The sequence below is a fragment of the Eulemur rufifrons genome, chromosome 20 (assembly GCF_041146395.1).
Source record: "Eulemur rufifrons isolate Redbay chromosome 20, OSU_ERuf_1, whole genome shotgun sequence".
Classification (NCBI taxonomy): domain Eukaryota; kingdom Metazoa; phylum Chordata; class Mammalia; order Primates; family Lemuridae; genus Eulemur; species Eulemur rufifrons.
Window position 1 is genome coordinate 47,872,715 of NC_091002.1, and position 25,435 is coordinate 47,898,149.

At 45.7% G+C, this 25,435-nt stretch overlaps 2 protein-coding genes across 2 annotated transcripts in view; both read right to left on the reverse strand.

Annotated features, from left to right (window-relative positions):
• Positions 1-1,975: 1,975 nt before the first annotated feature.
• On the reverse strand, positions 1,976-11,933 carry ANKRD60 (ankyrin repeat domain 60). Its single transcript, XM_069495680.1, has 4 exons — positions 11,519-11,933; positions 6,105-6,235; positions 4,395-4,560; positions 1,976-2,280 (listed from the first exon to the last, which is right to left on the reverse strand). Exons 1-4 carry the CDS (start codon positions 11,931-11,933, stop codon positions 1,976-1,978), a joined length of 1,017 nt encoding a protein of 338 aa, XP_069351781.1.
• Positions 11,934-14,428: 2,495 nt separating this feature from the next.
• Positions 14,429-25,435, reverse strand: part of LOC138400579 (serine/threonine-protein phosphatase 4 regulatory subunit 1-like) — an 81,093-nt gene continuing 70,086 nt past the window's right edge. Inside the window, exons 13-20 of the mRNA XM_069495541.1 lie at positions 23,925-24,020; positions 22,856-23,041; positions 22,434-22,595; positions 21,417-21,517; positions 19,346-19,466; positions 18,402-18,536; positions 15,995-16,136; positions 14,429-15,152 (exon numbers count right to left, since the gene is read on the reverse strand). Of these exons, the coding sequence (XP_069351642.1) occupies positions 14,995-15,152; positions 15,995-16,136; positions 18,402-18,536; positions 19,346-19,466; positions 21,417-21,517; positions 22,434-22,595; positions 22,856-23,041; positions 23,925-24,020 (1,101 nt within the window). The 3' untranslated portion in view covers positions 14,429-14,994. The remainder of the gene's footprint in view (positions 15,153-15,994; positions 16,137-18,401; positions 18,537-19,345; positions 19,467-21,416; positions 21,518-22,433; positions 22,596-22,855; positions 23,042-23,924; positions 24,021-25,435) is intronic.

The window sequence follows — 25,435 nt, forward strand, 5'->3', positions numbered from 1 at the left end:
ACATATCATTCAACTCCTCTATGGTTATGGACATATTTTATTTAGTATGTGATGCACACTTATTTTAATATAATAAACAGGATGCTGAGGGTGTCTGAAAGGAAGAGTTTCCCAGGACCTACAAGAGCGTTCAAATGACCCTGCCCGACACTGAGCACAAGGTCACCACGGAGAGTTTGGAACTTGCCCGATATCTGGCTAAGTATTTAACTGCATTGGGGGTGTATGAAGACAGAGGGCTTGCCTCAGATTTTTAGATACGGGTGTCAGGCAGTCGGCACTCCTATCAGCAAAGATGGCTTAGCAAAGCAGCTGTCACACACGTGACTTTGAGTAATGCCACTTGTTCAGTTAAAAGGGTGCCCAAGTCGCACCCTGAACACACCTCATTAGCTAAATGACTTGACCCGTTGGATTGGGGTTACTTAATATCTGCCTATTGACTTTGCGGAACATCTGCCAAGAACAAGATCTCGGTTTTGACATAGGTGGCGCTGAGCTATTTCTTCCCCGACTACTATTTGTCAAACAGATTGCTGAGCGGGATACAGCCACATACCCTGAGTGTAACGCCACATCATCAACACGGATCGCACTTGCCATGACAGCAGGAAATGCGACCAATTAATTTAAAAGCCGACTCCTGTTATTGGGATGTAAGTCGGAAGCAAGGGCAGCCAGGAAACATTGTCATTTCCTGTCACTTGCAAAACAGAGCTTCGGGGGTTGAGAGACCATGGCCACACACTGTGATTCCAGGAGCCTGTTAGAAGATGGGGCCTTTAGAGAAAGGCAAGTGGCCTGGGGGTGGGGTCGGGAGTGGAGGACACACGTCCCCCAGCGAGACCAGGGCCGCTCCCTCGCTGTGGCTTCAGGGCTCTGGATGGTTCCAAGGAAACATAGATTATTTCTGCCACTTCTCTCACTGAAACAAATTGGAGTTTGACACCCAGAGGCAGTCCCGTGGGTGTGGCCCACTTCTCTCTCCTTTCGTACCATACCACGTTCCTCAAAAATTCAAGTCAACATTTAAAAAGCAGGAGTTATCCCATCAAAAAGCCAAATTTCTGGAAAGTTCTGGAGAGCTAGACATCTTTAGCTGGCATTTCTGCCAAGACAGGGGGACAGCTGCCAGTCCTTGTCCCCACACCCAGCTCAGGCGCCCATGGGCAGGCCAGGCCCTGCAGGCACACCTGGGGGCCAGGTGAGATTGTGAGATGCAGATCCAAGAGCGAGGACACTCCCAGGTGACCTGCCCCAAGGAAAGGAGGAGGAAGCTGGTGGGAGGGGACTGCTCCAACCACCGGGGTTGGGACAGACGGGGAGGTGTGGCCACCTCTGTGCTGTTTCCTCCACATCCAGTGCCAGCGAGTCACCTCCCACCAGGAGTCATGAGGCACCCCTTTTGGAGAAGATGTTTGGAGAACCAAGCTCTCCCCAGCTTCACTTCTGCCCCCCAACTCAAGAAGCAGACCCCTCGAGGATGGCTCAGGGAAATTCCAGAACATTCCTCGCTGGGGAGCATTTGGCTGCATGGGTTTTACAAACCAAAATTCACAACCTACGCTACGCACAATCTCCCAAGGTTTGCTGGGACTTGTTTTGTGCAATAACAATAGTGCTGTTATCACTGCTGTTATTGCCCCTATTACGCTGTGCATTAGCCTGCCGGCTGCATACCCGAGAGGAGGTAATTGGCTCCCTTCCACCTGAAGCCTCGTTGCTGGATACAATGTACAAATAGCTTAAAATTAAAGGATGCCATTGCAGCCTGCTAGGTCTGTAATGGATTACAAACTCACCTACTTTCAGCAACACTCTCCAAAGTCATTTGCAAACAGGACAGATAATTTAGTATCTGGTTCGGATTAATTGTCATGTTTACCTGCATTTTTGCTCACCAAGGGCCACCCTGGGATTAAAGTTTGGAAAGTTACCTGAGGCCACTTCGATGGGCAAACGTTCCCAGTGGGAGCTAATTTGGGGTCTTCCTCTTGGGCCCAAACCCAGACTTGACATTCTGAAAAACCTTCTTCATGGCCATGTCATTCAGGTCCTTTGCCCCAGACTGTGCCAGCCAGTGGAGGAGGAACATCCGCCGCTCGCTCTGCTTGCGGTTCAGGCGGCGGGCGATGGAGATGGGGGTCTCCCCCTTGGCGTCTTTGTCGTGGATGAAGGCCCCCCACTTGATCAGGAGGCTTATGCAGTCCAACCGGCCCATGGCTGCAGCCACATGCAGGGGTGTCCTGCCCAGGGGGGACTTGCCGAGGCAGTTGGCTCCTGTAAAATAAGAAAGCCGGCTGGGGGCCAGGAGGGGTCCAGGGCTGTGAGGGGAATGGTCCCTGGGGGGAGCTGCCTGGGGGACGCTGCTGCCTTGCTTCCAATCCTGTTCCCCTTGCAGCAGCCAACAATCTTTCTAGAATGCTCCTATCACACTCCTGCTCAAATCCCATCCCTGCCATCCCCCCGCCCGCAGGGCGAGGTCTTTACTGCCTCACCCCACCTCTCCCTTACAGCTCCAGCACCCCCTGCCCCCAGGCTCTTTCTCCCACACCCACCACCAAGGCTGCACCGACACCTGCCTTCCATCTTTAGCTCTTAAATAACCCTGCTTTGCATCCAGCCCCAGGCCCTTTGCACGTGCTCCTCCCTCTGCTAACAGCACTCTCACCTTTTTTCCTGGGCTAACTCCCACCCTTCTTTAGGTTTCATTCACTTCTTCAGGAAGACCTTCCTCAGTTTCCCCTTGAACAGCCCCCACCCCAGGCTCAGGAGACACTCCACATTTTCAGAACATCCTGCACACGAACGGCCGTGCAGTTAATCATGTGTCATAATTTGCTGACTTCCCCTCATAAGCTCCGCAGGGGCAGAAAACACACTTGTTTTGATCACTGTTGTTTTCATCCCCGGCACGTAGCTCGGTGCCTGCAGGAGACAGGCACTCGGGAAATGACAGTCGGGGGCAGCCTGAGTCATGGACAGTTTCGTTTCGATTGAATTCCTCGCCGCCTCCTTCGGACGGAGCGGCCGATGACAGGTGTCCAATACGGACTTGTTGGATTGAATCAAACTCTGGGTAACAAATATTACGACACAGAAAACAAGGCAATTTAATTAAGTTCAGGTGACATTTCGGTAGCCCGTTTTTATGAGCTACGGCTGGTTGGCGAGGTGAAGTTTTAAACAGGCTCTCATTAACACCGGCGCCCACCGCAGGGCCCCTCACAGCAGCCGTCTGCAGAGGACAGAAAACTTTGCAAAGCTGGCTGTCATTTTTTAACTGGCGCCTTCAAATACATCACAGTGCCATCAGAGTGAAAATGACTTTTTATGAGCTTAAAGGACTGCTCGGCTGTGAAAAGCCCATATTTCATTTAACAACAGGGCAAGTGCAGGGAGGCAGCGGAGGAAGGTGGACCCAATTGAGGCGGCCAGTACCCACCACAGAGGTTCACACTCCGGCACACGCCCAGCCAGCCAGCCCGAGATAGCTGAGATATTTCCCCCCTGCTCGGTGAAAGCGGGCAAATGAGAACACGGAGCTGAGAGAGGCTGGGCCTCGGCTGCAGGAAGGAGGGGGTCTCCCTGGAGGCCGGTTGATATGGGAGACCCTCGAAAGGCCCCGTCTGAGCACCAAACCGTGGACCCAACACCAAAAGGTCTTCCTTTTCCCAAGGAAGCCAGTGGCCTGGGCTGTCCACAGTTATGGTCTATTGTTCTTGAAGTCGACATCTCAATCAGTGGGCATCTTGTCCCAAAAATATCCTACATGCAGGGAGGACAGATCCTGCAGAATCTCGTGCAAAGCTCTTTAACTGAGAGACAGAGCTAGATAAGGCTTCGTTTCTATCAACCGAGGGGGGAGAGAGAGAGGGGTCTTGCCCTTCAGTGGAGGTGGGGTGAGAGGAGAGTGCAGGGCAAATGTTTCCTGAGGAAACAATCACAGGGTTTGGGGGAAGGAGCCCGCCAGCCTGCTGGCCATCACAGGGCTCCGTGGCACAGGCTGGACCATTTTGAATCATCGCAGAAACCCAATTGCAGGGGAAGCTGGAAGTCGGGCAGAGAGCGTGGGGACATTCCCAGCGACGTGTCTGGTGGGAAATACCAAACCAGGAAACCCTTTCAGCTGCTCCCTGAAATTCCCATCTCACCACGACAGAAAGAATCTTCCGGAGACCTAGCTAAGAGAAGGGGCGCAGCCTCTGGCTGGCGTGTCCTAGGACACTTGTCCAGACAGGGAGCCAGTGGCCCCATGGGGACCAGGATTGAGGGCTGACAAGACACAGTCCAGGAAACCACTGCTGAAGGGATTGGGAAGCCAAGACACTGTGTCCTCCCTACCAGCAAAAGACCCCAACTCTTGAACACACTGAACTTTCTGCCAGAACTACCTTGTTCTAGAAGGTACTGCACCGCATCAGCGTGGCCTCTGTGCGAGGTGATATACAATGCCACAAACGCCCTCTGAGATGTCCACCGCCTCCACTCCTCATCTTTAAAATGTTCTGAATTTGCAGTTCGGTAGAGGGAGTCTTCAGTGATACCGATACAAGATAGCTGGGCAAGATAAATGGGGTTTGAGTCATTCTCAAGAGGGCAGCTACCCCTTGCTGGAGGGCTGACGGGGTGTTCTCAGGCGAAGCTTTGCTTGATACCAAATTGGAGGTCATGATGGGAAGAAAGAGGTGCAAACCCGAACTGAGCAGTCGGAAGCCCAGGAAAGTAGGGGAGGACGCTGTTCGATGCTATACATGCTCAGGAAACAGAATTTGCCATCAGTCAGCTGAGGGGGCAGGAAGGCCTTCCTGTCCGTGTTTTGAAGAGAGAAAATAGCTTTGCTGGGTGTCCAGAGGAAGGTGGCTGTGGCCATTAAGGAAGACACCCTCCAACATGCAACAGCCTTCCCAGAGGGCAACAAGCTTCTTTGGAGACTTGATGTCTCCTGGCCTTCCGACCTAGTTTTGTGCCATCAATCCCCTGAGCTTTGGGAACACTCTGAACTCCGCTCACAGATAAATAGCTTCATAATACAGTCATCTGGTATTATAAATTAGGTCTTTGAGCTTGGGAGGAAGACTATGGGCTCCCACAGAGAGGAACTCTGTCCCAGATGTGGGAGTCAGGTGTGGGGCTGCAAGGGGGGACAGGGTCAAGCCAAGGGTGATGGCAGTTCTGACTCAAGACCTCACAGGAGGGACATAACCCCACGTCCAGAGCAAGGGCCAGGAAACTGAGGCCTGGACCAAATCGCCAGTGGGAGGACAGGCCAGGGAGGTTGGGGAGGCCAGGGAGGCCGGGGAGGGTGAAGGGGCAAAGGCAGGGGAGCAACTGCAAGGAGTCACAGGATGGGACCCCACCCTCCCGCCCAGGCCTGACGCCTGCAGTGGGGAGGGATGCTGTGGTCCTGGCCCCGCCTGCCCAGAGCCCACCCCTCCTCCCCGCCTCACCCCCTTGCCCTCCTGTGCTCAGCCTCCCTGACCCCTTCCCAGCAAGTGAACTTGGACTCCTCTTCTCCCTGAGCTCACAGCTTTCCATCTGAGTCTCTTCTCTGGAGAGGGTCTACACTTGCCCCCTGTCAGAGTGATTCATCTTCCCCGCTGGCTAAACATCCTGGTTTTGATCCTCCTGCCCCCCACTGCCCACCCCCAGAGCCCCGCAAACAGCAGGCGCCTGTGGCTTAGCCAAGGAGCAGGGCTTTCTCCAGCCCCCCAGCCCCCGGCAGGACCACCCCAGCACCCCACTCGTGTAAGGCCCTGAGCACTGGGCTGCGCATTCCAAGTTCTCTGAAGTTCTTCGCTCAGTGTGTTAAATTAGATTTTCAACTTTATAAAATACACACATGAATAGACAATGCACTGCCTTGATTCGCTGGGGGCGGGGGCGGTAAGTGCGTTATAAATCATATTAATAAATAAGTAAACCCAAAGAATGAATGAAAGCACTAGATACGGTATTCGATAATTAAACACGGGTCGTTATCCTTTTTCCCTACTCTGAAACTTTTACTCACATATCCCTATTAAAGACTAACTGATTTTTCCCCCTACAATTTGCCGTTGCTTCGTAAAGTATAATATCCGTTTAAAGAAGCGTGAAAACACCTTACTGAGATCCCCTTCCACAGCCGCCACAACGAGTTCTGTCCATCCGTCATGATGCCAGATACATAATGAAATAATTCCACCAGGAACAACATCATGGAACTTTAACGTAGCACCATCCATCAAAACTCCTACGAGGAATAATTTTTCCTTTAAAAAAATGGGGTATTAAAGATAAACTATTGCATGAGTTAAGAGATTATCTGACCTTGGATACAAAGATAATTTTAGAATCTTGAACACAGATCCCATTGGATGATTCCACATGAGTCTCTTTTGGTGTCGTTACTGCTTTTTAGAAAATTAATTTGGCTCAGCTCAGATAGAAGCCAAACAAAAAAACAACGGCAACAATTGATAAAATTCTGTAATTATAACTTGTCCTATTGCAAAAAAAATACATGAGTCAGTCCAGTCATTTTATGAGGCAAATTCTACAAATAGAACTACTTAAACTTGCAGTAACTATACATAATAGACACAGTACCACGTAGTTATACAAGTTATATATGTTAAGCTAAAATACAACTCTGGTTGATGTCATTAGCTGACTAAAGAGGTAACAGCAACAAAAAAAATTATTGGGTCTTTCAAACTACAGCCTAAGGCAGAGTTTCTCAACCTTGGCCCTCCTGACGTTTTAGACTAAATAACTCTCCGCGGGGTGGGGCTGGGGGGCTGCCCTGCACACCGGAGGACGTTTAGCAGCTTCGCTGGCCTCTACCCGAGAGATGTCGGTAGCACGTTCTCCCCGTTATGACAATCAAAAATGTCTCCGGAGAATTGCCAGATGGCCCCCGGGGGACAAAATCACCCCAGTGGAGAATCTATGGTAACGTATGAAGCTAATGCTGGTATTTGCCATAATTTGGACATGGCCTGTCAGAGCTCTTCCGCCTGAACCGTCACCCAGAACTGCATCTCACTCACATCAAAGAATGGGGTGGATCAATTCACACTTCACAAATTCACACTGTCTGGGGAAGACTGTCAGTGTTAGCAGAAGGGAATTAGATACAGAACCTTTTAAGAAAGTGCAGTTGTGTTTGGTTTATCTTTTTAAACACACACACACATTTTCTTGCATGACCACTTACAGTCTTGCTTAAAAGAATAACGATATAACTTGCTTTCTTCGTAAAGTCTCAGCTCTGCCCAGCTTCGATTATCACATATTCCAAGTGAGTGGAATTCATGAGTTTTCTGGTTCCCTGGCTGAGTGATCGATGACTTTGTGCCTGTGTACTAAGTACTCAGTGATGACTTCGTGCCTGTACTGAGTACTTGCATTCTTTCATTCTCACGACAGCCCTGCAAGGCCGCTTTGTGATCTCGATTTGCCCAGGAGCAAACTGAAGCTCACCAGCAAACTCCAAGCCGCACCGTAACCAGACCTGCCTCCCTCCACGACCACGCACTTCATGCTCTCTGTTGGCACCACTCGGTCACCAGAAACTCAGGGCGGTGGATGTAAACAGAAACGTGCTTAGCAAATCGGTTAGTGTCCTCTTCGTGATTTAAACACGGAAGATAATCAGTAATTAGTCTACGTAAGACAACTTGACTTCCTAACAACTTTGAAAATATTGAGGAAAGCTGTGTTTCCCTGAGAAATACAAGAGTACAATTCAAGCATGCTGAACAGCTCGTACAGAAATCAGAGCACATCCTCTTTTTACAGACAGGCGGCCACTGCCTTAGGCTTAGACAAACGCTAATTATCACCAGCTAAATAAATTATCAGAGTTGACAACACATGTGTAACGGCGACCCTCGCCCGTGAATCTGCTCAGCGCTTTGAGATTTGTGTGGCTCAGGGTTTTCACACACATGATCTCATCTGATCGCCACCCGCTCCCTGCCCTGCGACCTTGGAGGTGGGCAGAAGACCCCCGTCAACGGATTATTTAGTAGGCAGTGGCCCAGATTTCTTCTCCCAACAAAGTAGCACCTTCTCTCTCTGTCGGTTGCTATCCACTGGTAAGGACGGCAACAGCGGAGGTCGAGCTTCTAACGGTTGCTGAGCGTCTGTCGAGTGACAGCATTGTGACATCACTGTTAAATCACCCCATCTCTCTCAGTCCCTCTTAGCCTTCTGGAATTTATAGCTCAGCATAGCTCATCAGTGAAAACAAGCGAACAGAAGGGGTGCCAGACATTGGCAGTTGAGGAGACATAATTTTCAAATTACTTGTTTGGGAACTCTCGCTAAGTCCTTCAATAACTCACCTTCAATTTCTAACATGTTAAATACAGACTAGGCTCACGACACACTGCTTTTCAAATAAAGCCTCGAAAATGCCCAAGAGCATCTTTCGAATACTCCTATAGGAAAACAAATACGTCATGAAAAATGCTTAACCTATTTTACAGAGAGCAAAGGAAGGTATTTTGGCCTTCACTGTACATCGTGAGCTTCCTGACTCACTTCTGTCCGTAGGGGGAAACAGCACTGAGAATTCTAGAGCTTACAGGGCTCTGCCCTACGGGGTTGGGAAACCGAGCCCGGGAAGGGCAGTGCCTGGGAGCACCGGGCTCGTGGAGACAGGCTCCTTTCAGATCTCTGTCTCCACCGCGTCCCGGCCCCTGCAGTACGACTGCAGTCTCTGCAATAGCGGCCATTCATGTTCTCTGTGCAGCAGCCCAGAGATTTTTTTATATTTTCATTTTCTTGAAGGGTTTTGCATTTTTTTTTTTTTGTTTTGTTTTTTTGTTTTTGAGACAGAGTCTCACTCTGTTGCCCAGACTAGAGTGAGTGCCGTGGCGTCAGTCTAGCTCACAGCAACCTCAAACTCCTGGGCTCAAGCGATCCTCCTGTCTCAGCCTCCCGAGTAGCTGGGACTACAGGCATGCACCACCATGCCCGGCTAATTTTTTCTATATATATTTTTAGCTGTCCATATAATTTCTTTCTATTTTTAGAGGTGGGGTCTCGCTCTTGCTCAGGCTGGTCTCGAACTCCTGAGCTCAAACGATCCGCCCACCTCGGCCTCCCAGAGAGCTAGGATTACAGGCGTGAGCCACCGCGCCCGGCCGGTTTTGCATTTTTTTTTCAACCGGGTAGGGAGATGATGGAGCCCAGGGGCTTTGCTCCTGTTCTCATATCCTAAATATTGTAGGGAATCGGGATAGGGAAGCCCGTGTCCTCAGGTCTAGGGAAGGAGACCGATGGAGGGAGAGATGGGCTTTTAGGGTCCTTGGCCTCCACTGGGTACCTACCACATGGGACTTGTCTGGACAGAGGGCTCTGGGGTCCTGATTTAGCCATGGGGAGCTTTGAGTACTGGGTTCTGATTCTGGTTGGGCCAGCTTTGAGCTCCCGATGTGGACAAGGACACAGTTTGGAATTCAGTGTTCTGATATGAACTGGGTTAGTGCCAATATTCGGGGTCAAACCGTGGATAGGGTTTGCTTTGAGATTTGGGGTCCTGACAAGGACAGAATTTACTCTGGATTTGGGGTTCTGATGAAAGCAAGGTTTGCTGTTTGGGGGTCCTAGCATGGGAAGGGTCTTTTCTGGGATTTGGAGTCCTTGTATGGGTAGGACTTATTTTCAGATTTGGGGTTCTCATGTAGCCCTGGATGGTGTGGCAATTGGGGGTTAGAAATCGAGCACATCTGCCCTGAGATTTGGGGGTCTTGATGATGATAGGATCTGCTACAAAATTTGGGGTAATGACACAGGCAGGGTTTGGGCTAGAATCTGGGGTTCTAGTATGGATAAGGTTGGCTGAAGGATTTGGGTTTCAAATACAAGCAAAGATTGCCTTGAGTTTTGGGGTCCTCATGTAGGCAAGGCTTGTTTTGAAACTTGACTTCCTTACGTGGACATGGTTAGCTTCAACCTAGGAGTGCTGATGTAAACATGGTTTTCCTGGGGATTTGAGCTTTGCAGTCCTGTTGTGGGCAGGGTTTGTCACATTCTTTGGAGCCCTTATGAGAATATGTTGCTTGGGTTGGGGTTCTGATGCAGTAATGGGAGCCTACAGACTGGCTTTTAGTTGTGGGCAGAGGTGACTTTGAATTTGGGGGTCCAGATGTGGGCAGGGTTTATTTTGAGCTGTCATCCTTATGTAGACAGAAGTGGCTAATGATTGAGGTTCAGACGTACAAACGGTTAGTTGGAGACTGGGGACTCCGAATCGGGCATATCTGCTCTGGAATTTAGGGTCATGATGTGGGTAGAGTGTGCTCTGGGATGTAGCTTGGAGGTTTGAGGTTCAAATGTGAGCAGAGTTTTCAGAGAGATGGGGTCCCACAGTGAGCAAGGTCTGTTTTAGGCTTTGGCATCGTACGTGGATATGGTGGTGAAGGATTTGGGGTTCTCACAGTCATATGGTTAGCCTGGGGATCTGGGGTGCAGATTTGACCAAGTTTGTTCTTGGTTTTAGGGTCCTGACATGGACAGGATTTGTTCTGAGCTTTGACATCCTTGCATGTACATGGTTGCTGGAGGATTTGGGGTTCTGACGTAGTCATGGTTGGCCTGGAGATTCGGGGTTCAGTCTTGGGCAAGTTATATTCTGGGTTTTGGGGTCGTGAGGTGGGCAGTGTTTGTTTTGCTCTTTGGTGTCCCTGCAAGAGTAAAGTGGCTGAAGGATTCGGGGTCCTGAAGTAGTCATGGTTAGCCTGGGGACTTGGGGTTCAAGTTGGGCCAAGTTTGTTCTGTTTGGGGTCTTGAGATGGGCAGGGTTTGAGTTTGAACATCCTCGTGTGGACACAACTGATGGAGGATTGGGGGTTCTGAGGTAGTCATGGTTAGCCTAGAGATTTGGGGTTCAGTGTTGGGCAGAGTTTTTCTGGGCTTGGGGTCCTGAGATCAGCAGGATTTGTTTTGGACTGTGGCATCCTGGCATGGACATGGTTGGCTAGAGATCTGAGCTTCTGATGTTCACAAGTCCAGCATGAACAAGGACCTGAGGTTTGCTTTAGTTTGGGGTCCTGATTCAGGCAGGTTTGCCTTAGGTTTTGGCGTCTTGCTGAGGACAAGCTTTGTTTCAGGCAAGTCTTATATGAACACAGTTGGCTTTGGGACTCTGGTCCCTCATGAAAATATGGGGTGCTTGAGAGTCTGGGCTTCCGGGGAGCTTTGAGGCCTGGGGTCCTGGTATAGACAGGATGTGCTCAGAGTTGGCAGTGTAGCCTGATACAGCAGGATGTGCTTGTGAATTAGGGTCCTGCTGTGGAGATTTGGGGTCTGAGGGGAACCTGGTGTGTTTGGGACTGGGAAGTCCCTCTGTGGCCAAGACCCTAGGTGGCTCTTCCATGTGGGGTTTCAAGGTGGTTGAGGTTTTCTTGGACATCTGGGGGTCCTCACTAAGCAGAGTTCTCTTTGGGACTTCAAGTGCAGAAGTGGACTGGCTGTCTCGGGAGCACACGTGACCAGGGAAAGGGTCGGGCGGGGCAGGAGCCACCTTGATCGAGGTACTGGAGCCGCTGCAGGTTGAAGGGGATGCCAACCATCAGGTCCAGCTCCTCCTTGAGCTCCCGCACGGTCATGTCGCTGTGGCATTTTGTCACTCGGAACATCTCCCCGGTCTCCTCTAGCCGCACTCGCAAGAAGAAGACATCAGGGGCCGAGTCAGGCGACGCGCTCCGGGCCCGCCCATCCCCGACGAGCCACTCGCTTCGGTGGCGAGCCCGGGCCGGGGGCTGCGCGGGGAGGGGCCGCGAGCTGGCCGAGCCCGCCCTGGGCCCCCCGAGTCCCGACGCCCCAGCCATGGGGCCCCCCAACCGGCCCGCCGCGGCCCCCGGGCGAAGCGCGCCCCCCAGCGGCCCCGCCTCGCGCGCTCCGCCCGCCCCCGCCGCGTCCGCCCCCGCCCGCCGCATGGCCCCGCCGCGGAGCGCGCGTCATCCGGCTCGAGCGCGGTGGCCGCGCGTCATCGCCGCCCCCGCCCGCAGCCCCGCAGCCCTCCTCCCCCGCCCTCGTTGCCCACGCGACTGTGACGCCTCCGCGCCGCCCGCCCCTCCCGGCCCGAGGCCCGAGCCCTCCGACGTGAACAAAGGCTCGGTTTCACGTGGCCGCGGGAGATGGGGCCTAAATAATAAAAAAAGGCATCGAGGCTTCCTAAAACCCCCGGGATTTATTGGTGTAAGCGCGGGCACATTGCCGCGAGGCCACGCTCCGACCACAGCGCGGACCCCCGCCCCAGCCCCCACCGCAGGCCGAGCCTCCTCCCCAGCTCCTTCTAGCAGCTTCCAAAGCCGCTGTTAATGTCAGTTCTTTTCACTGGGAAAACGGGAGGATGAGTCTTGCTGCCATTAGGAAAATGGTTCCCTCTTCTCTGTGTCTGTTTAAAATACAATCTTTGCATAATTTGGGGCGAACCACCTGGAGAGCTTATTTGTGAATAACGCTCTAAATCATCACTGCATGCATGGTTTACAGCCTTGCCAGGCGCAGTCTTTAGTCATGCTTAAACATATTTCTAGCATGAATGAAAAACAAACACTGCAGAAATATGACTCCTTTCGGCAGATCTAGTCAAGATCTGGTCCCCACTGTGGACTCAGAGTGGAAGATAGGCCTTCATGGAAATTTACAAAGCTGCATCAAAATCCATCATCTTTGAAAATGCTCTTGAAATCTTGGAGGGAGAAAGGTGCTGATAAAAACACTTAACAAAGGAAGAAATGTCCACTTGGGAAAGCCAGTGATGATGCCTATTGTTAAGACACCTTTCGAGAGAGCTCTGTTTGTGAGAAACCCATCTGTGTTTTTCCATTAATTCACCCGGAGATGAGGCTCAGCGTTCAAGTAAACAGGAAGCTTACATGTGGTGGTCAAATCACAAACACTCAACACCTACGAACAACAATTAAATACAAACAGGAGCTAAAGTGATGCGGGGGTGGGGGCGGAGGCGGGTAGGGAACGCTAGACAGAAAGGCTAGGGAAACCAGAACAATCTTAGAAAATTTTCAGTTGTTACAAAAAATAAAATACAAGCTTTAAAAATTATTTTTGCAGAGAAATTACAGCCATAAAAAAATCTGTGCATTGTAAAGGCATTCATATTAAATATAGGAAAATTTTAACATATAAAATGAAACAGTAAAGGTTAGATTATTTACCAAAGAGCCCCTGTATTCTCTGCCAGCATGCTGTGATTGAGCATGCAGATCGTACAGATCACAACACAAACTGAAGCTCATTTTTTTTCCTTAATGGAAAATTAAGCTCTGCATAAAATACAAGATTCCAGTTGAATAATTCTCCTTGCTGTTAGATCAACAGATTTTAACAACATGACAATCTCAATTTCCAGGCAATAAAAAAAATTAGAAATTGCTTGTTACCGAAGCAAAACAGTATCTCCACCTATTTAGGCAAATATTAAACACAAGAAGGATTTTTTTTTTTTTAATATGTAGCCTCCAATTTATTAACTCACTCTTTGCTGAAGCTGTCTAAACGCTACCCTGGGTTATAATTTAAAATTCTCATACATGTACCTTATTTTCTTTGGCTCAGTATAGATTCCTTCCTTTCTTTTTAAAGAATCAGTTCAATGGAATTTGGGAAGGGGGCGGGGGAACATCCTGTGTACCAGGAAATTCAATACATAGCTTCACAAATTTTATTTTAAAAAAAGAAAGAAAGAAAAGACAGACATGAAAAAGATCAAAGGGAAGAATAGAAATAGCTTGCATGCCCTTGGCAGCTAGCTCCTGAACCCCAACTGGGCTGTTCCTTCCTTCCCCTATGCCTACCTTGGAGGACATAAAAATAGGAACAAGAAAAATAACATGAGCATACATACATGTAGAACTGAATGAAATGTTTATAAAATCTTAAATCAATGAAAAATCTTTTAATTAATGAAAAGCCTGGTTAAATTCTAGAGCATCTTTCTCTTAGTCTAAATTTTAAAAGCATGAAGCCTAAGTGCTGTGTACTTAAGTCAATTTGAAGAGTACATAATTTAACCTCCAAAATCACTGGTGGGATGAACTTGTGGCCAAGTTCTGATCAGAACTATGTTTTCCTATTTTTTGTTAAGATTCTAAAGCATTAGATAATAAAGTCAATATCCATGTATCTCAATTATCAGTTTCCCTCCCAAGTTCTAAAGCGTATGACACCGTATCCATATAAAAATGAAAGATCTCTCAGCTCTTTGCCTCTATTAAAGGCCAACACATGTCTTTACAGATACAATTCCTACCAAAAGGGGAGGGGTGAGTATCTGAGCAAAAGTTCCAAGTACAGTTTATAACAAAAGTACAACATTAGAAAGATTGCCATAAATCGTTCTTTAACAGTTTCTTTATCACATTTTTCGAAAAGTAAACAAATTGGACTATATTTGTAGCAACTCAAAGTGGAGCATAAATTTAAATGATGTATTTGTTCAGCTCACTGATAGGGCTAATATTACATAAACGTATTTTTCTTCCTGTCAAAAGTTATTTACATATGTACAGTATTTCAGTTAAAAATAAAATATAACACCATAAACTATATGTTATAAGAAAACATAAGGGAAGCAAATATGCAATTGCGCCTATTAAAGACTTAAAAGCTTCTAATAAACTACTTTATTTGGGGGGGAGGACTTCAAATAATATAGTGTGTCACAGAGAAAACAAATTGGTGGCAGATAATCTGATGGTATGGAGACCTCGATACCCAGGTAGCTGCTTGGGTCTGCAACCTTTGTACAGACTGTTAGCGATCAGGCTTCCCGGGATGGGGAAGCACAGAGCAGGCCCAGCCTTCTTGAATAAACCCCCTTAGGGCTGCAGATGGGAAAGGGGCCAGTCAATCGAGTGCAAGGTTCAGAAATCTTTTCTCCCTCAGCAGGTATAATACAGTAAGTTCCCCTTCAAGTTATAAGCAACATGTGCCAAGCATGAAACGATCAGACTGCAATTCACCACAGAGTACTTATTTCTGTTTTTCAAGTACAGTCGTGTCTGTAATATTCCGCCGCTTTGGTTCTAGGGTGGCAAAAAAGGAAACATCTTGGTCCCGGTCAGACTGCAAAGTTAAGATGGTCTCTTCTACGACTTCAAGATGAGGGTTACCGGCATTTCTAAAATAGGCTAAAGAGAGAAACCATGAGTCTGAATCACATGTGCCATGAACCGTGTTCAAAAACACACTCTAGTTTTGTTTTATGTTAACCACATGTCAGGACAGTAAATCATTTTTCATGGATAATCACATACATATGTCCTTTCAAATGGTAAAATGCCTTACTTAAAGAGTATTTCTTAAATTTTAAAGATGATCTCCAATAGTTATCCATATTTTAAAAATTGTCATAACTAAAAAATTTACTTTTACCTTTTTTTCCCTACAACACAAAAGAAATGGCAACGTGTAGAACCCAAGAGGAGGAGCAGATTGCTGGAAGGGCGGGGCAGGGGATGAAGTGGCAAGAAAGGTCCATGCAGGGCAGAGCTGAAGACATTTTCCTATGTATGTGGTGTAGAAAGAAACCATCCAAGGGACACAAAGCTTATGTGAAGTCCTCTTCAGGTTTAAATAAGCAACCAGGTTGGGTTATAACCGTTTTTCTACTGACTACAAAATAATACCATTAAAACTTAATAGCAGTTAGGCTTAAATTTGCTCCCCTTCATACTCTATCATGTCATAACTCAAAAGTGACAAAAGTTTCCCTCATTTCCAGAAGGCTATGTAATATTTTGTATTTTATCATCTGGTTAGTAAATATAAAGACTGAATCACATTCATGTCCTTCGTCATTTTATAAATAACATAAATTTAAGCATAAAAACTAACATACTAATTTACAGAATTAATCTTAAGTACGTTATCACAACACTTGCAACAATTTCCTAAAGGAAATCCACTTGCTACCTTCAACAACTGATGGGGTTTATTTAGAACGTGTAGGATTACAAAACGCTCCACGTACCCTTTTGCAACAGCGTCTGCCGTAGAGCCTTGGCCAGCAGCACCCTCACATTGGGCACAGGGTCTGAAGCAAGGCTCAAAAGGCTGGGAAGCAAGTGCTCAACAAACTGGTCCACGGGGACACACTCTTCGCTCACCACTGCCTGTGACAAAAAAGCCACAGCCAAAAAAGTAACGTTTTTCAACAGTTTCTAGAAACATACACTTTTTTAATTCCAAAGAAGTAATTTCACAATCTGTAGGTTTCAGGTACGTGTGTGAGAATTTTTAAATCCCAACACTGAATATAGTTAGAAATACAATCAGTATTTTATTGTAATCTACTACTGAGCACTGGGTTACAAGTAGTATAAGATTTGGTGGGGAAACCACAGGCTTTGGAGCCAGACAGGTCTAGGTGCAAAGCCTAACTTGATCGCTCACTAGCTATGTAGCCTCAAGTAAGTGGCTTAACTAACTTTTATTTATTTATCTATTTAATTTTTTTTTTTTTTTTTTTAGAGACAGGGTCTCATTACATTGCCAAGCCTGGTCTTGAACTCCTGGCCTCAAGCGGTCCTACCACCTCAGCCTCCCAAAGCGCTGGGAATATAAGCATGAGTCACTTTGCCCAGCCAGCTTAACCTGAGCCTCAGTTTCCTTATGTTTACAATGGCAGGTCCTTTATCCATCTATCACAGTGCTGCCGTCTATCACAAACTGCACACAGCCGGCCAATAAGGGTTAAAAACCCTCACCTGCTACTCACTGGAATGCAGGCTCTGAGGCAGTGGCCATGGCTGTCCAGTAACAGCCAAATCCTGAACCCTAAGCCAACGCCCAGACCTCTGTGAAGGACTAGGAAACACTGCTCGTGTAAGAATCTGCAGCATCTGCACACTGCTTTCTGCACTTACAAAGAGTTTTACATGTCTTTGCTCGTTTAATTCTCAAAACTAGCCTTGGAAATAAAAATTAGCCTTGTTTAACAAGTGAGAGAATTCTGGTCCAATGTAGTGGTGAAAACCTAAGGTCTCACAACCAACAAGTGGCAGCAGAGAGTTAATTATAAGCCAGGCATGTGGATTCTAACTCCTGTGGCTCTCCTGCTACAGGGAGATTTGTGTCATGGTGGTGGGCACTGTGTCAACGACACTGATATTCCCCAAGTGTCTTCCTTCTGGGTGCCAGGCACCATCTAGGCAACTCAGATGCCTCAGCCCACTGCAGCCTCACGACAACACTGGAAAGCAGGTACATAGCACTGTCCCCCTTGACAAAAGTGCTGAAGTTGTTTTGCCCAAGGCCACTCTCAGGGAAGTGCTGGAATCGGGCTGCAAAGCAGGTCGTTTTGACTCCAAATCTGCCCTCTTAACCTTTTCCAGTTAGTCTTTTCCTTTTGTTTATTACCGACTTTCTAAATCTCAGATAACGAATTAAATAATAAAAGCAAAAAATATTTCATTTACACTTTCTCTATAAAATGATTTGGAACAGTGAATTTTTTCTTCACCAAAGGCTGTGCTGTCAAGCCTGTGGTGAGTTTGGTATTTACTCTGCTATCCACGGCACTTCTCAAAGTGGATGGCCACAGTACCTCTGTAATGCCCCCTCCAGCCCAACAGATGGCAAGTCCTTTGTTGGGGGGTGGCAGAGAAAGTGGGCTTTGTGGTCAGGGGTCAGGTATAGTCCAACCATGGCTTTACTGTACCATTGGCAAAGCTGGGCAACGGGTTTATAGAGATTCATTATACCATTTCCTCCACCTTTGTATATGCTTGAAAATGTGCAAGACAAAAAGTTAAAACGCTTAACATTTTAGCAGGAAAAAAAAAAAAAATCATGGTTTTATACTTCCTGCATGATCTGGAACAAGTTACTTAACCTCTCTGGGCTTCGAATGCCTGATCTAAAAGAACTAGTCTAAAGGTAAATGGGTATGCCAGGCTCAATACATGCAGTAGCTCTCATTAGAGAATCAGATGTGTGATGAGATGCCTGGCACAAGGCATTTAAGAAATGGCAGCCATTATCATTGCCACTGTCCCCAGCCAAACATAAATCACACCCTCATTTCCAAGATGCCAAGTAGAAAGGATGATCTGAGGAGCTGGACAGACTGACACGAACATCACACATTTACTCTAAAGAGGTTATATAATCCCTGCTCTAACCTGCTGCTCTGTTCTTTCCCTCCAAGGCAGCTGGCTAAGGTGACGTGCAGTGGCAGACACAGCCCTGGACTGTGAGCCCAGCCCTCATCTTACCAGATGGAGGTGCAGGGAGAGTAGGGTCTTGTCCACTCTCTGTCTTTAGCATCCAGAGTATATCTGGCACACAGTATGTACTTGATCAACATCTGGTGAACCTGACATTATCCCATGGCAAATGTATACCCAAGGTAGATTCTCCCTGCAGGTCTTGCTAACCTGACAAATGAACGCGAAAGCTTGTCTTCCAACCCACTTAGAACAGTGCCGAAACCTTATGATGAGTTCATTGATGAAATTTAACCCCAATGCACTTTCACTGTTTGAATAAAACTTCTGCAAAATTGCCACAACCTGTGAAAAACATCAGAAGAGCAAATTTAAAATGCTGCCATCTATTTGAATTATGAATATTACTTTACATGGAAACTAGATATTTTTATGTACCCTTCCACCTTTAAAATGAATTTATAAGCATGGGAGAAAGTAATTTTTGTCACGGTCATCATTAGAACACAGAGAAAAAAGATGTTTAAATATATGGCAATACATATACACAAAATCCTTCATAAAAATGGAATCAAAAAGGGGACTGGAATTAGAAAAATATATTACTAATCTTAAGGTTCCAAATTTTAGAATATATTCCCTTACATAATAACTAAATCATTACCTTTCAGAACATGTCATTTTTATAAAATTTTAATACTATCAGAGTATCTTAAAATCAATATTTTCAAATGTGATTTTTTTCATTAGTATTCAGCCAGTATAAGCCCACATAAAACAGGATCGGCTTTTCTGTACTGGAGTCTCTGCTCACTAAATACTTTTCTACAAAACCAAGCAACAGAGAAAACCCAACTTGTATTTTAAAAAACACTAAGCTATTGTTTAAAGAAGGCTTTAAAGGGTTTTTAAAAGGGTTTTTAAAAATATATAAAATGATTTATACACAATTGCCATCACTGAAACATATAATTTAACAAAAAAGCTATCCTGAAAATTAATAAAACTATAAAACAGTTCCTAATTTCAAAATTTAAAAGATGGTTTCAAAAGTAAGCTGACAAATTAAGCCCAGAAAAGATAAAGGAGTTAAAATGGAAAATAAACATTTTTATTTGCAAAAAATCACAAACAGAGAAGGCCATGATTCTTACTAGTTTGAAGGAGATCCATCGAACTTCAGAAACTTTATCTGCACACAACTTTAAGGCAATATGCATTAAGTAATCATAAACATCATTGGGATTATAGAGTTCCAAAATCAGTATCAGCTGTCTGAAATTAAAAAAAAAAATTATTTGGGGGCCAAAACCACCTTATTAATTTCTTTTTCCTCTCCCTTCATTTTACAGATAAAAATAGTCAGGCTGGGAAATGAAAGGCAATAAGGACCTAGCAAACCTTCGGTCAGTAAAATGCCAACAGCAGAAAGCTGAGGGAAATGACCATGCAAAGAAATAATAAAAAAAAAAAATTAATTCTGTATCTCATATACACACACAAATCAAACAAAAAGAAAACAAATTAAACTCTGTAAAACAGAGGCTGAGAAATTTATGAATACAGATTTAATATTTCAATTTTGGGTTATCAGTTGAAAAGCATATAAAACTTTAAAAATCAGATAACATAAAAATAGCCAGAATGTTGAAGTTCCCAAAGATCAAGGGAACACTCAAATGAGATTTCACTGCCGCCTCGGCGTTCCTGCAACTACAAATTAAATCTGATGCTCTGCCTGCCGGCTCGGCACTGAACCACGGAGGCGGTTTCAATCCAGCGAGGTCCGCTTGGAGAGAACGGGGAGCGTTTGCTCTTTACTCCGAAAGACCAAAAAAAAAAAAAAAAAAAAAAATCGTGAGATGGCTAGTTGAGAAAACCTACCCCCAAAGCTTTCACTATGTTTTTAAATGGGGCTGGGGGAGAAGGGCATGAAAAATAAACGGCATTATTTTCACCCAAGCAACTAAAGGAAATGAAAAAGAGATGGGGAGGAAGTTAGAACCAGGAGCCAGGAGTGCCGGTGAATACTTTCATATCAAAAAGCACTCTTTTCAGAAAAATGATACCAATATCATGGGCACGGGAGCAAGGAATTCATATCGGCAGCCGGGGCTTCAATAAGCGCGGGGAGATGGGAGATAGCGAGGGGGAGATACGGATCGCGGAGCCGGAGCCGGTCCCGTCTCCCCGGGAAGCGGGTCAGCCGGCTCGGCTGCCAGCTGCACGCCCGCGCGCGGCCACTAGAGGTCGCAATGCCTTCGTGGAAAACTTGGGCCTGTTTTTCTCGGTGCTTCAGACCAGGAAGCTGGGAACATGGAATAATGACTAAAACCTCAATCTCTCAAATTAAGCATAATGATTAAAGATCACAGCAAAGAGAAAATCTTTCAGTTTGCCCCTGGCATCAGCTGAATCATATGCCGAATAGCTGCAAAAAAAATCCCGATGAATTTCTTCAGGGCAGACAATTATTTAAGAGATTTCTATACTACTTGTGGATAAGAAAAATGGAAAGTAAAGATACCGAAATGAATCTCAACAAGGTGAAAACTGGAAAACAATAACCCCAAACAAATTCCCTCAATACCACAAAAGGTACATTATATATCTCTGGAAGGGGAGTTATTGAAAGCGATGCTTTCACTCTTTCATAATCACTAAAACCTGGATGGAACATTCCTTTTGCAGGCACAAGATGGAATTAACTCCTTCACACACAAAATGATGTACAGACTTGAGCCACCTTGGGGGACATTTTTATTTCATAGTCGTCTCATCTGGGTTAGGTCCTTTCATATCTCCATGGTAGCCTAATTTTCTCTAGAAGCTGAAGTACATAAAGTATGCTGTACCCTACAGAGGACAACACTCAGAATGTTCAAGAAAGCTATGGCAAAAACTGCTCTGATTAATAGAAAAATATTGAAGAGTGGGTGATTCATCTTTTATTTGGTTCGAATAAATTGCCTTATAGAACAGCAGAGCACTCTAATTCCAAAGTGACTCCAGCCCTGTCTTCATCTGAAAATGAATGTTTCCCCGGAGACTGTGGTATTTGTGACTTAGGGCTCTGAAATTCAGTTTATACCTTAATAAAAACATAATCTCTTTATCCAAAAGAACATTATTACTGCTGGTTTAGAAATCAATTATAAGGTAGGAAAATTAAGAATTATTCTATCTAATTTGCCTTCTCATATCCCCAGAAAGGTGTTTACTTACTCTGCTAGTTCATACCGAAACCTCCAGTTCCTGCTGTTACCAGTCACTACAAATTCTTGAAGCTGGTAAAGATACTCTCTCCTCTTATCTTCATGAAGCAACTATTTTTTAAAAACGTATATAAATAAATATAAATAAAAATATATAAGCCCTCAAAATGACCCCAAAATACTCCCTTTTATTATACTTCAGATTATACATTTCTCACCAGCAAGAATTCTGCATTTCCCCAATACTACCTAGTCTAGGACCCAGCGTGGCTGTGAATTAACATGGCTGTTCACTGACATCAAATGCATCCCTGAATGCTTCCAGCCTTTCCCTCAGCTGGTACAGGTGCTTACGTACATCTAAATGCCGCCAGGTCTTCCTCTTTTCATAATTTCCCACCTAAAGACCCCAGTCTGCGTGTGTTCAGATGACAAAGCACCAGGGCTGCTTCCCAGAGAGCAGAGCCTGCTCCTCTGCCCCAGGACAGGAAAATCTACCCTGGTGCATCATGCACCAAAGTCCGTCAAGGGCAGCTCTTAGTCGTGTGGGTGACAGTGATTAGCTTCTCTAGGTCATTGTTAAACTCTTGTTTTTACATTCATCAGTCCTTTGGGTGGGGGGGGGAGGGAGCAAGAAAGGAAGCAGCAACGTCTTGTAGAAAAAGCCCTTCATGTAGAACTGAGGTTGGACTTCGGCCCAGGCTCTTCCCCTGGGTGACTTCTGGGCAAGTCAGGTCACTACCCAGGGGCCTCAGTCTCTTCTGCACAGAATGTGCTAGGCTGTGTGTCTACCATGTTCCACAGAATTACAACTCGAAAGGACAGGAACATTAGGAGAAAAGACATAAAAAATATTTAACCCATCACTGAAAGAATACTCACTGGAAGATTCTGGACGGTACTTTTCAGCTGAAGACAGCAAGACAGCTGCATTGTTTTTTTACCCTGACACCACACATATCCAAGGTTTAACAGGACTGATTTGGAGAGGGGAGGTTTGTTTTTTGCTTTTAACCCTTCTTCCTACCTTTAGAAAATCATACAGGTGTTTAAGAACTCCTATGCGTACTTCATCCAGGTCCTTTAAAAACCCATTGAAGATGGGCACCAGGTCAGCTGCCGTCAACTGATCCCCAAGAATTGCAGCCAGCTCGTGGATAGAGAAGGCCAGGGTCCGACGCACTGTCCACTAGGGGTGCACAGCAGACACACGATCACAACAAGCAAGGGGAAGTCACTGTTCTCAATATCTCGGGTGGCATTTCTGGAGCAAAACGAACACTGCCAGGTGTTGGCCATTCAAAGCATTATTTCATCAGAGACCAGTAAATATGCCAATTTGCATTCACACAGACTGCAAGTCAATGAGCCTTGCTGCAGCTTCGCTTTTGTTCCTGCTCAGATGACCCACCCTATTTCTGTGCATGCCTCTGAAAAGGCTGCTTTTACCTGTACATCAGAAGCCAGCGTTTCATACGTATCTTTCAGGCAGTGCCAATTTTGCCTGCCCAGGGTCAGTGCCACCCCTGGGAGGCTGTAGGCACAGTGCTTGGCTATGTCGGTATCGACAGTCTGGGCTCGAGCTGGGTCAGTCATCGACACGTACTGATCCAGCAGAGGCTGAGGGATTATATCCTGGGAAACAGGAGAGAAAAGAAGCCATCATGCTTGCAGGAGAAAAGAAATCAAAGAAAGGAGAATACTCAGGAGAAACAAAGAGTTTAGAATCTGAAGATGAAAACAACAAAGCAGAAATTTGAGAGGAACAAAAGGCTTTTCTAAAGCCAAAGGGCTACAGATTGACAACCTTGCTTTCTCCAGGGAGTGGGTTTTCAATTTTGACTGAAGTTAAAACAATGCCCACAACTCATCTTTTTAGGATTGGTACATTTGATATCAGAATGAATAGTCTAGACAGCAATGTCTGCTTAGTGTGGTACCCCCAGCTTTTGAGAATGGAGATGATCTTCTCTTCTCTTACAAATGCCCCAAGAACCTGGGGCCTGAGACCTTACACTCTGAAAATCATGACTGTATTTTTCCAACTGATGGGATACTGTTTTCCTAAGACATCACCCCATTTCTGTTTATCTCTGTAAGAGCAATGAGCTCCAATCATTTAAAACATTGAAGGGAACTTACATGGCACAAGAAGCCAATCCACAAGATAGAATAAAATCAAACATGGTTCAACAAAAGGAGCTGTTGTCAAAAACTTTTCAAACAAAAAGAGCAAAACAACTTGTAAACAGACACTATATATTAATGTTAGGTATGAAAATTTTTCCTTATTGGTTTGCTTTATTGAAATACTATTCTAGATTGTTCAGAAGACTTTAAACACAATTTTAGAGTTTATTTTTTTAAGTTGGAGAGGAGCTATTAGCAACACAGAATATGAACTAATATGTAATTAACATTGATAGAAGAAAAATATTTGGTTCCAATGGCCATTTTTAAAGTTAATGTTCAGAAATATAAAGCTTTGAGCTGCTTTTTTCCCCGGCAAGGAACAAACCTGTAATTTAGATTTATTCTCCTCAAGTAGGATGGGGTCATGCCTCTGGCCAGTCTCCAAATGGTCACTGGTTCCATCTGGGGGTTCTCCTGGATCCTACAGAGTTCATTGGACATGTTAGCAATTTGCTCCAAAGGAAGAATCTGTCCAACCCTCTCCTTCAAAATATCCTTTTTCAATGCCAGAAATGACTTCTTATGCAAGCTAAGACAAAAGCTTTCCTTCAACTCAATGATATTTTTCCAGATGCTGAAAACTGCATTTGTATGGTTACATATGATATTGTATAGACCAGTTATTTTAAGTGCTAAGCAAAATTGACTTCATACATTGTCATTTCAAGATTGTTTGAGGTCCTTATAAAAAAGACAAGGTCTGAAGTTAAAGTTGGTGAGTACCAACCATGTGAGTCTGCATCTACTACCCTTTAAGCCCTGGGGTCTCCGTTGTATGGCTAACCAATGCCCTCCAATATTCACACGTTTAAGGCACTCCAGAAGGAAGGATGAGGTTTGCAAGAAATGGCACAGCCAGCAGCTCCAGCATTTCTTGGGAATCAGAGATTGTGGCCCTGGTGGACCTCAGAGAGAGAATGGGGCATGGGGAGCCCAGTGAACTTGAGTGAAAAGATGTGGCTGATAAAGGAGTATTTACTTGGAGAACTGTTCTCAGTTTTCACATGTGCAAATACTCCTAATGTTTGCTGATGAACTTTTACATTAGCTTAACAATTAAAATGAGCAAGAACATTCAACAGTGACATATTGGTCTCTGATCATTGATTAACATTAACTGAGATGGACCTGACCTTCTCCTTCAACCATAACATGGATTTCCAACTTGCACTTGAAATGTCATACTGTCTACCAGCTTAATGGATTCTGACAAATCAGCTCAATATATGATCCGGGAAAGTCGATTAATACACCGATAGATGCTTCGTTTGCTCTGAGGCATGCTACCAGAACCTTCAATTCCCAAGGTTTTCAATGAAGTATACTTTTATTTTAACAGAGGACATGGTAAAACAGAAATATTTTGGTATGATAACCTAAGACCTCAAATTCTCCCTGCACCATTGGAATCCTTCTTATCCTCTGAGGAATTAATTCTATCCCACGGTCTTCAGTGCAGGTGTTAGTGCAGCACTTTCTCCAGAAGCCAAGTCAAGGCAACCCCAAAAGATTTTGTGAGTTTACTTCTCCAGAATACCCTTGAGCAGGGCAGCACACTGACTGGGGACCTGTGCACCGCCCTACAGCCTCCTTTCTAGTGAACCCGCCTTTCCAGTGAACCAGGGAACTGATGGGACGATTCCCTTGCTTTCTACCCAGCCCAGCATGCTAAACCCAAGAACGCCCAACACAACTGTGGCCAGTGCAGGGAGGCCGAGGGAAAGGGCAAGAGGTGGGTCTCTGGCCCAGGGTTTCCTTGCTCTTCAAGAGAGACAGGTGGGAAGACACAAGCCCGTCCTTCCACTGGGCGTCACACACTGAAGGGGCCACCACAGC

Excerpts from the sequence above, each read along its gene's own strand:
- ANKRD60 (XM_069495680.1), bottom strand. The coding sequence starts at position 11,933 with ATGCGGCGGGCGGGGGCGGACGCGGCGGGGGCGGGCGGAGCGCGCGAG. Across the intron at positions 4,561-6,104 it reads TGGAAGGGGATCTCAGTAAG|CTATCTTGTATCGGTATCAC; the intron begins GTGTTTTCACGC and ends TATCTTGCCCAG. Across the intron at positions 2,281-4,394 it reads GCAGTACCTTCTAGAACAAG|GAGCCAACTGCCTCGGCAAG; the intron begins GTAGTTCTGGCA and ends CTTATTTTACAG.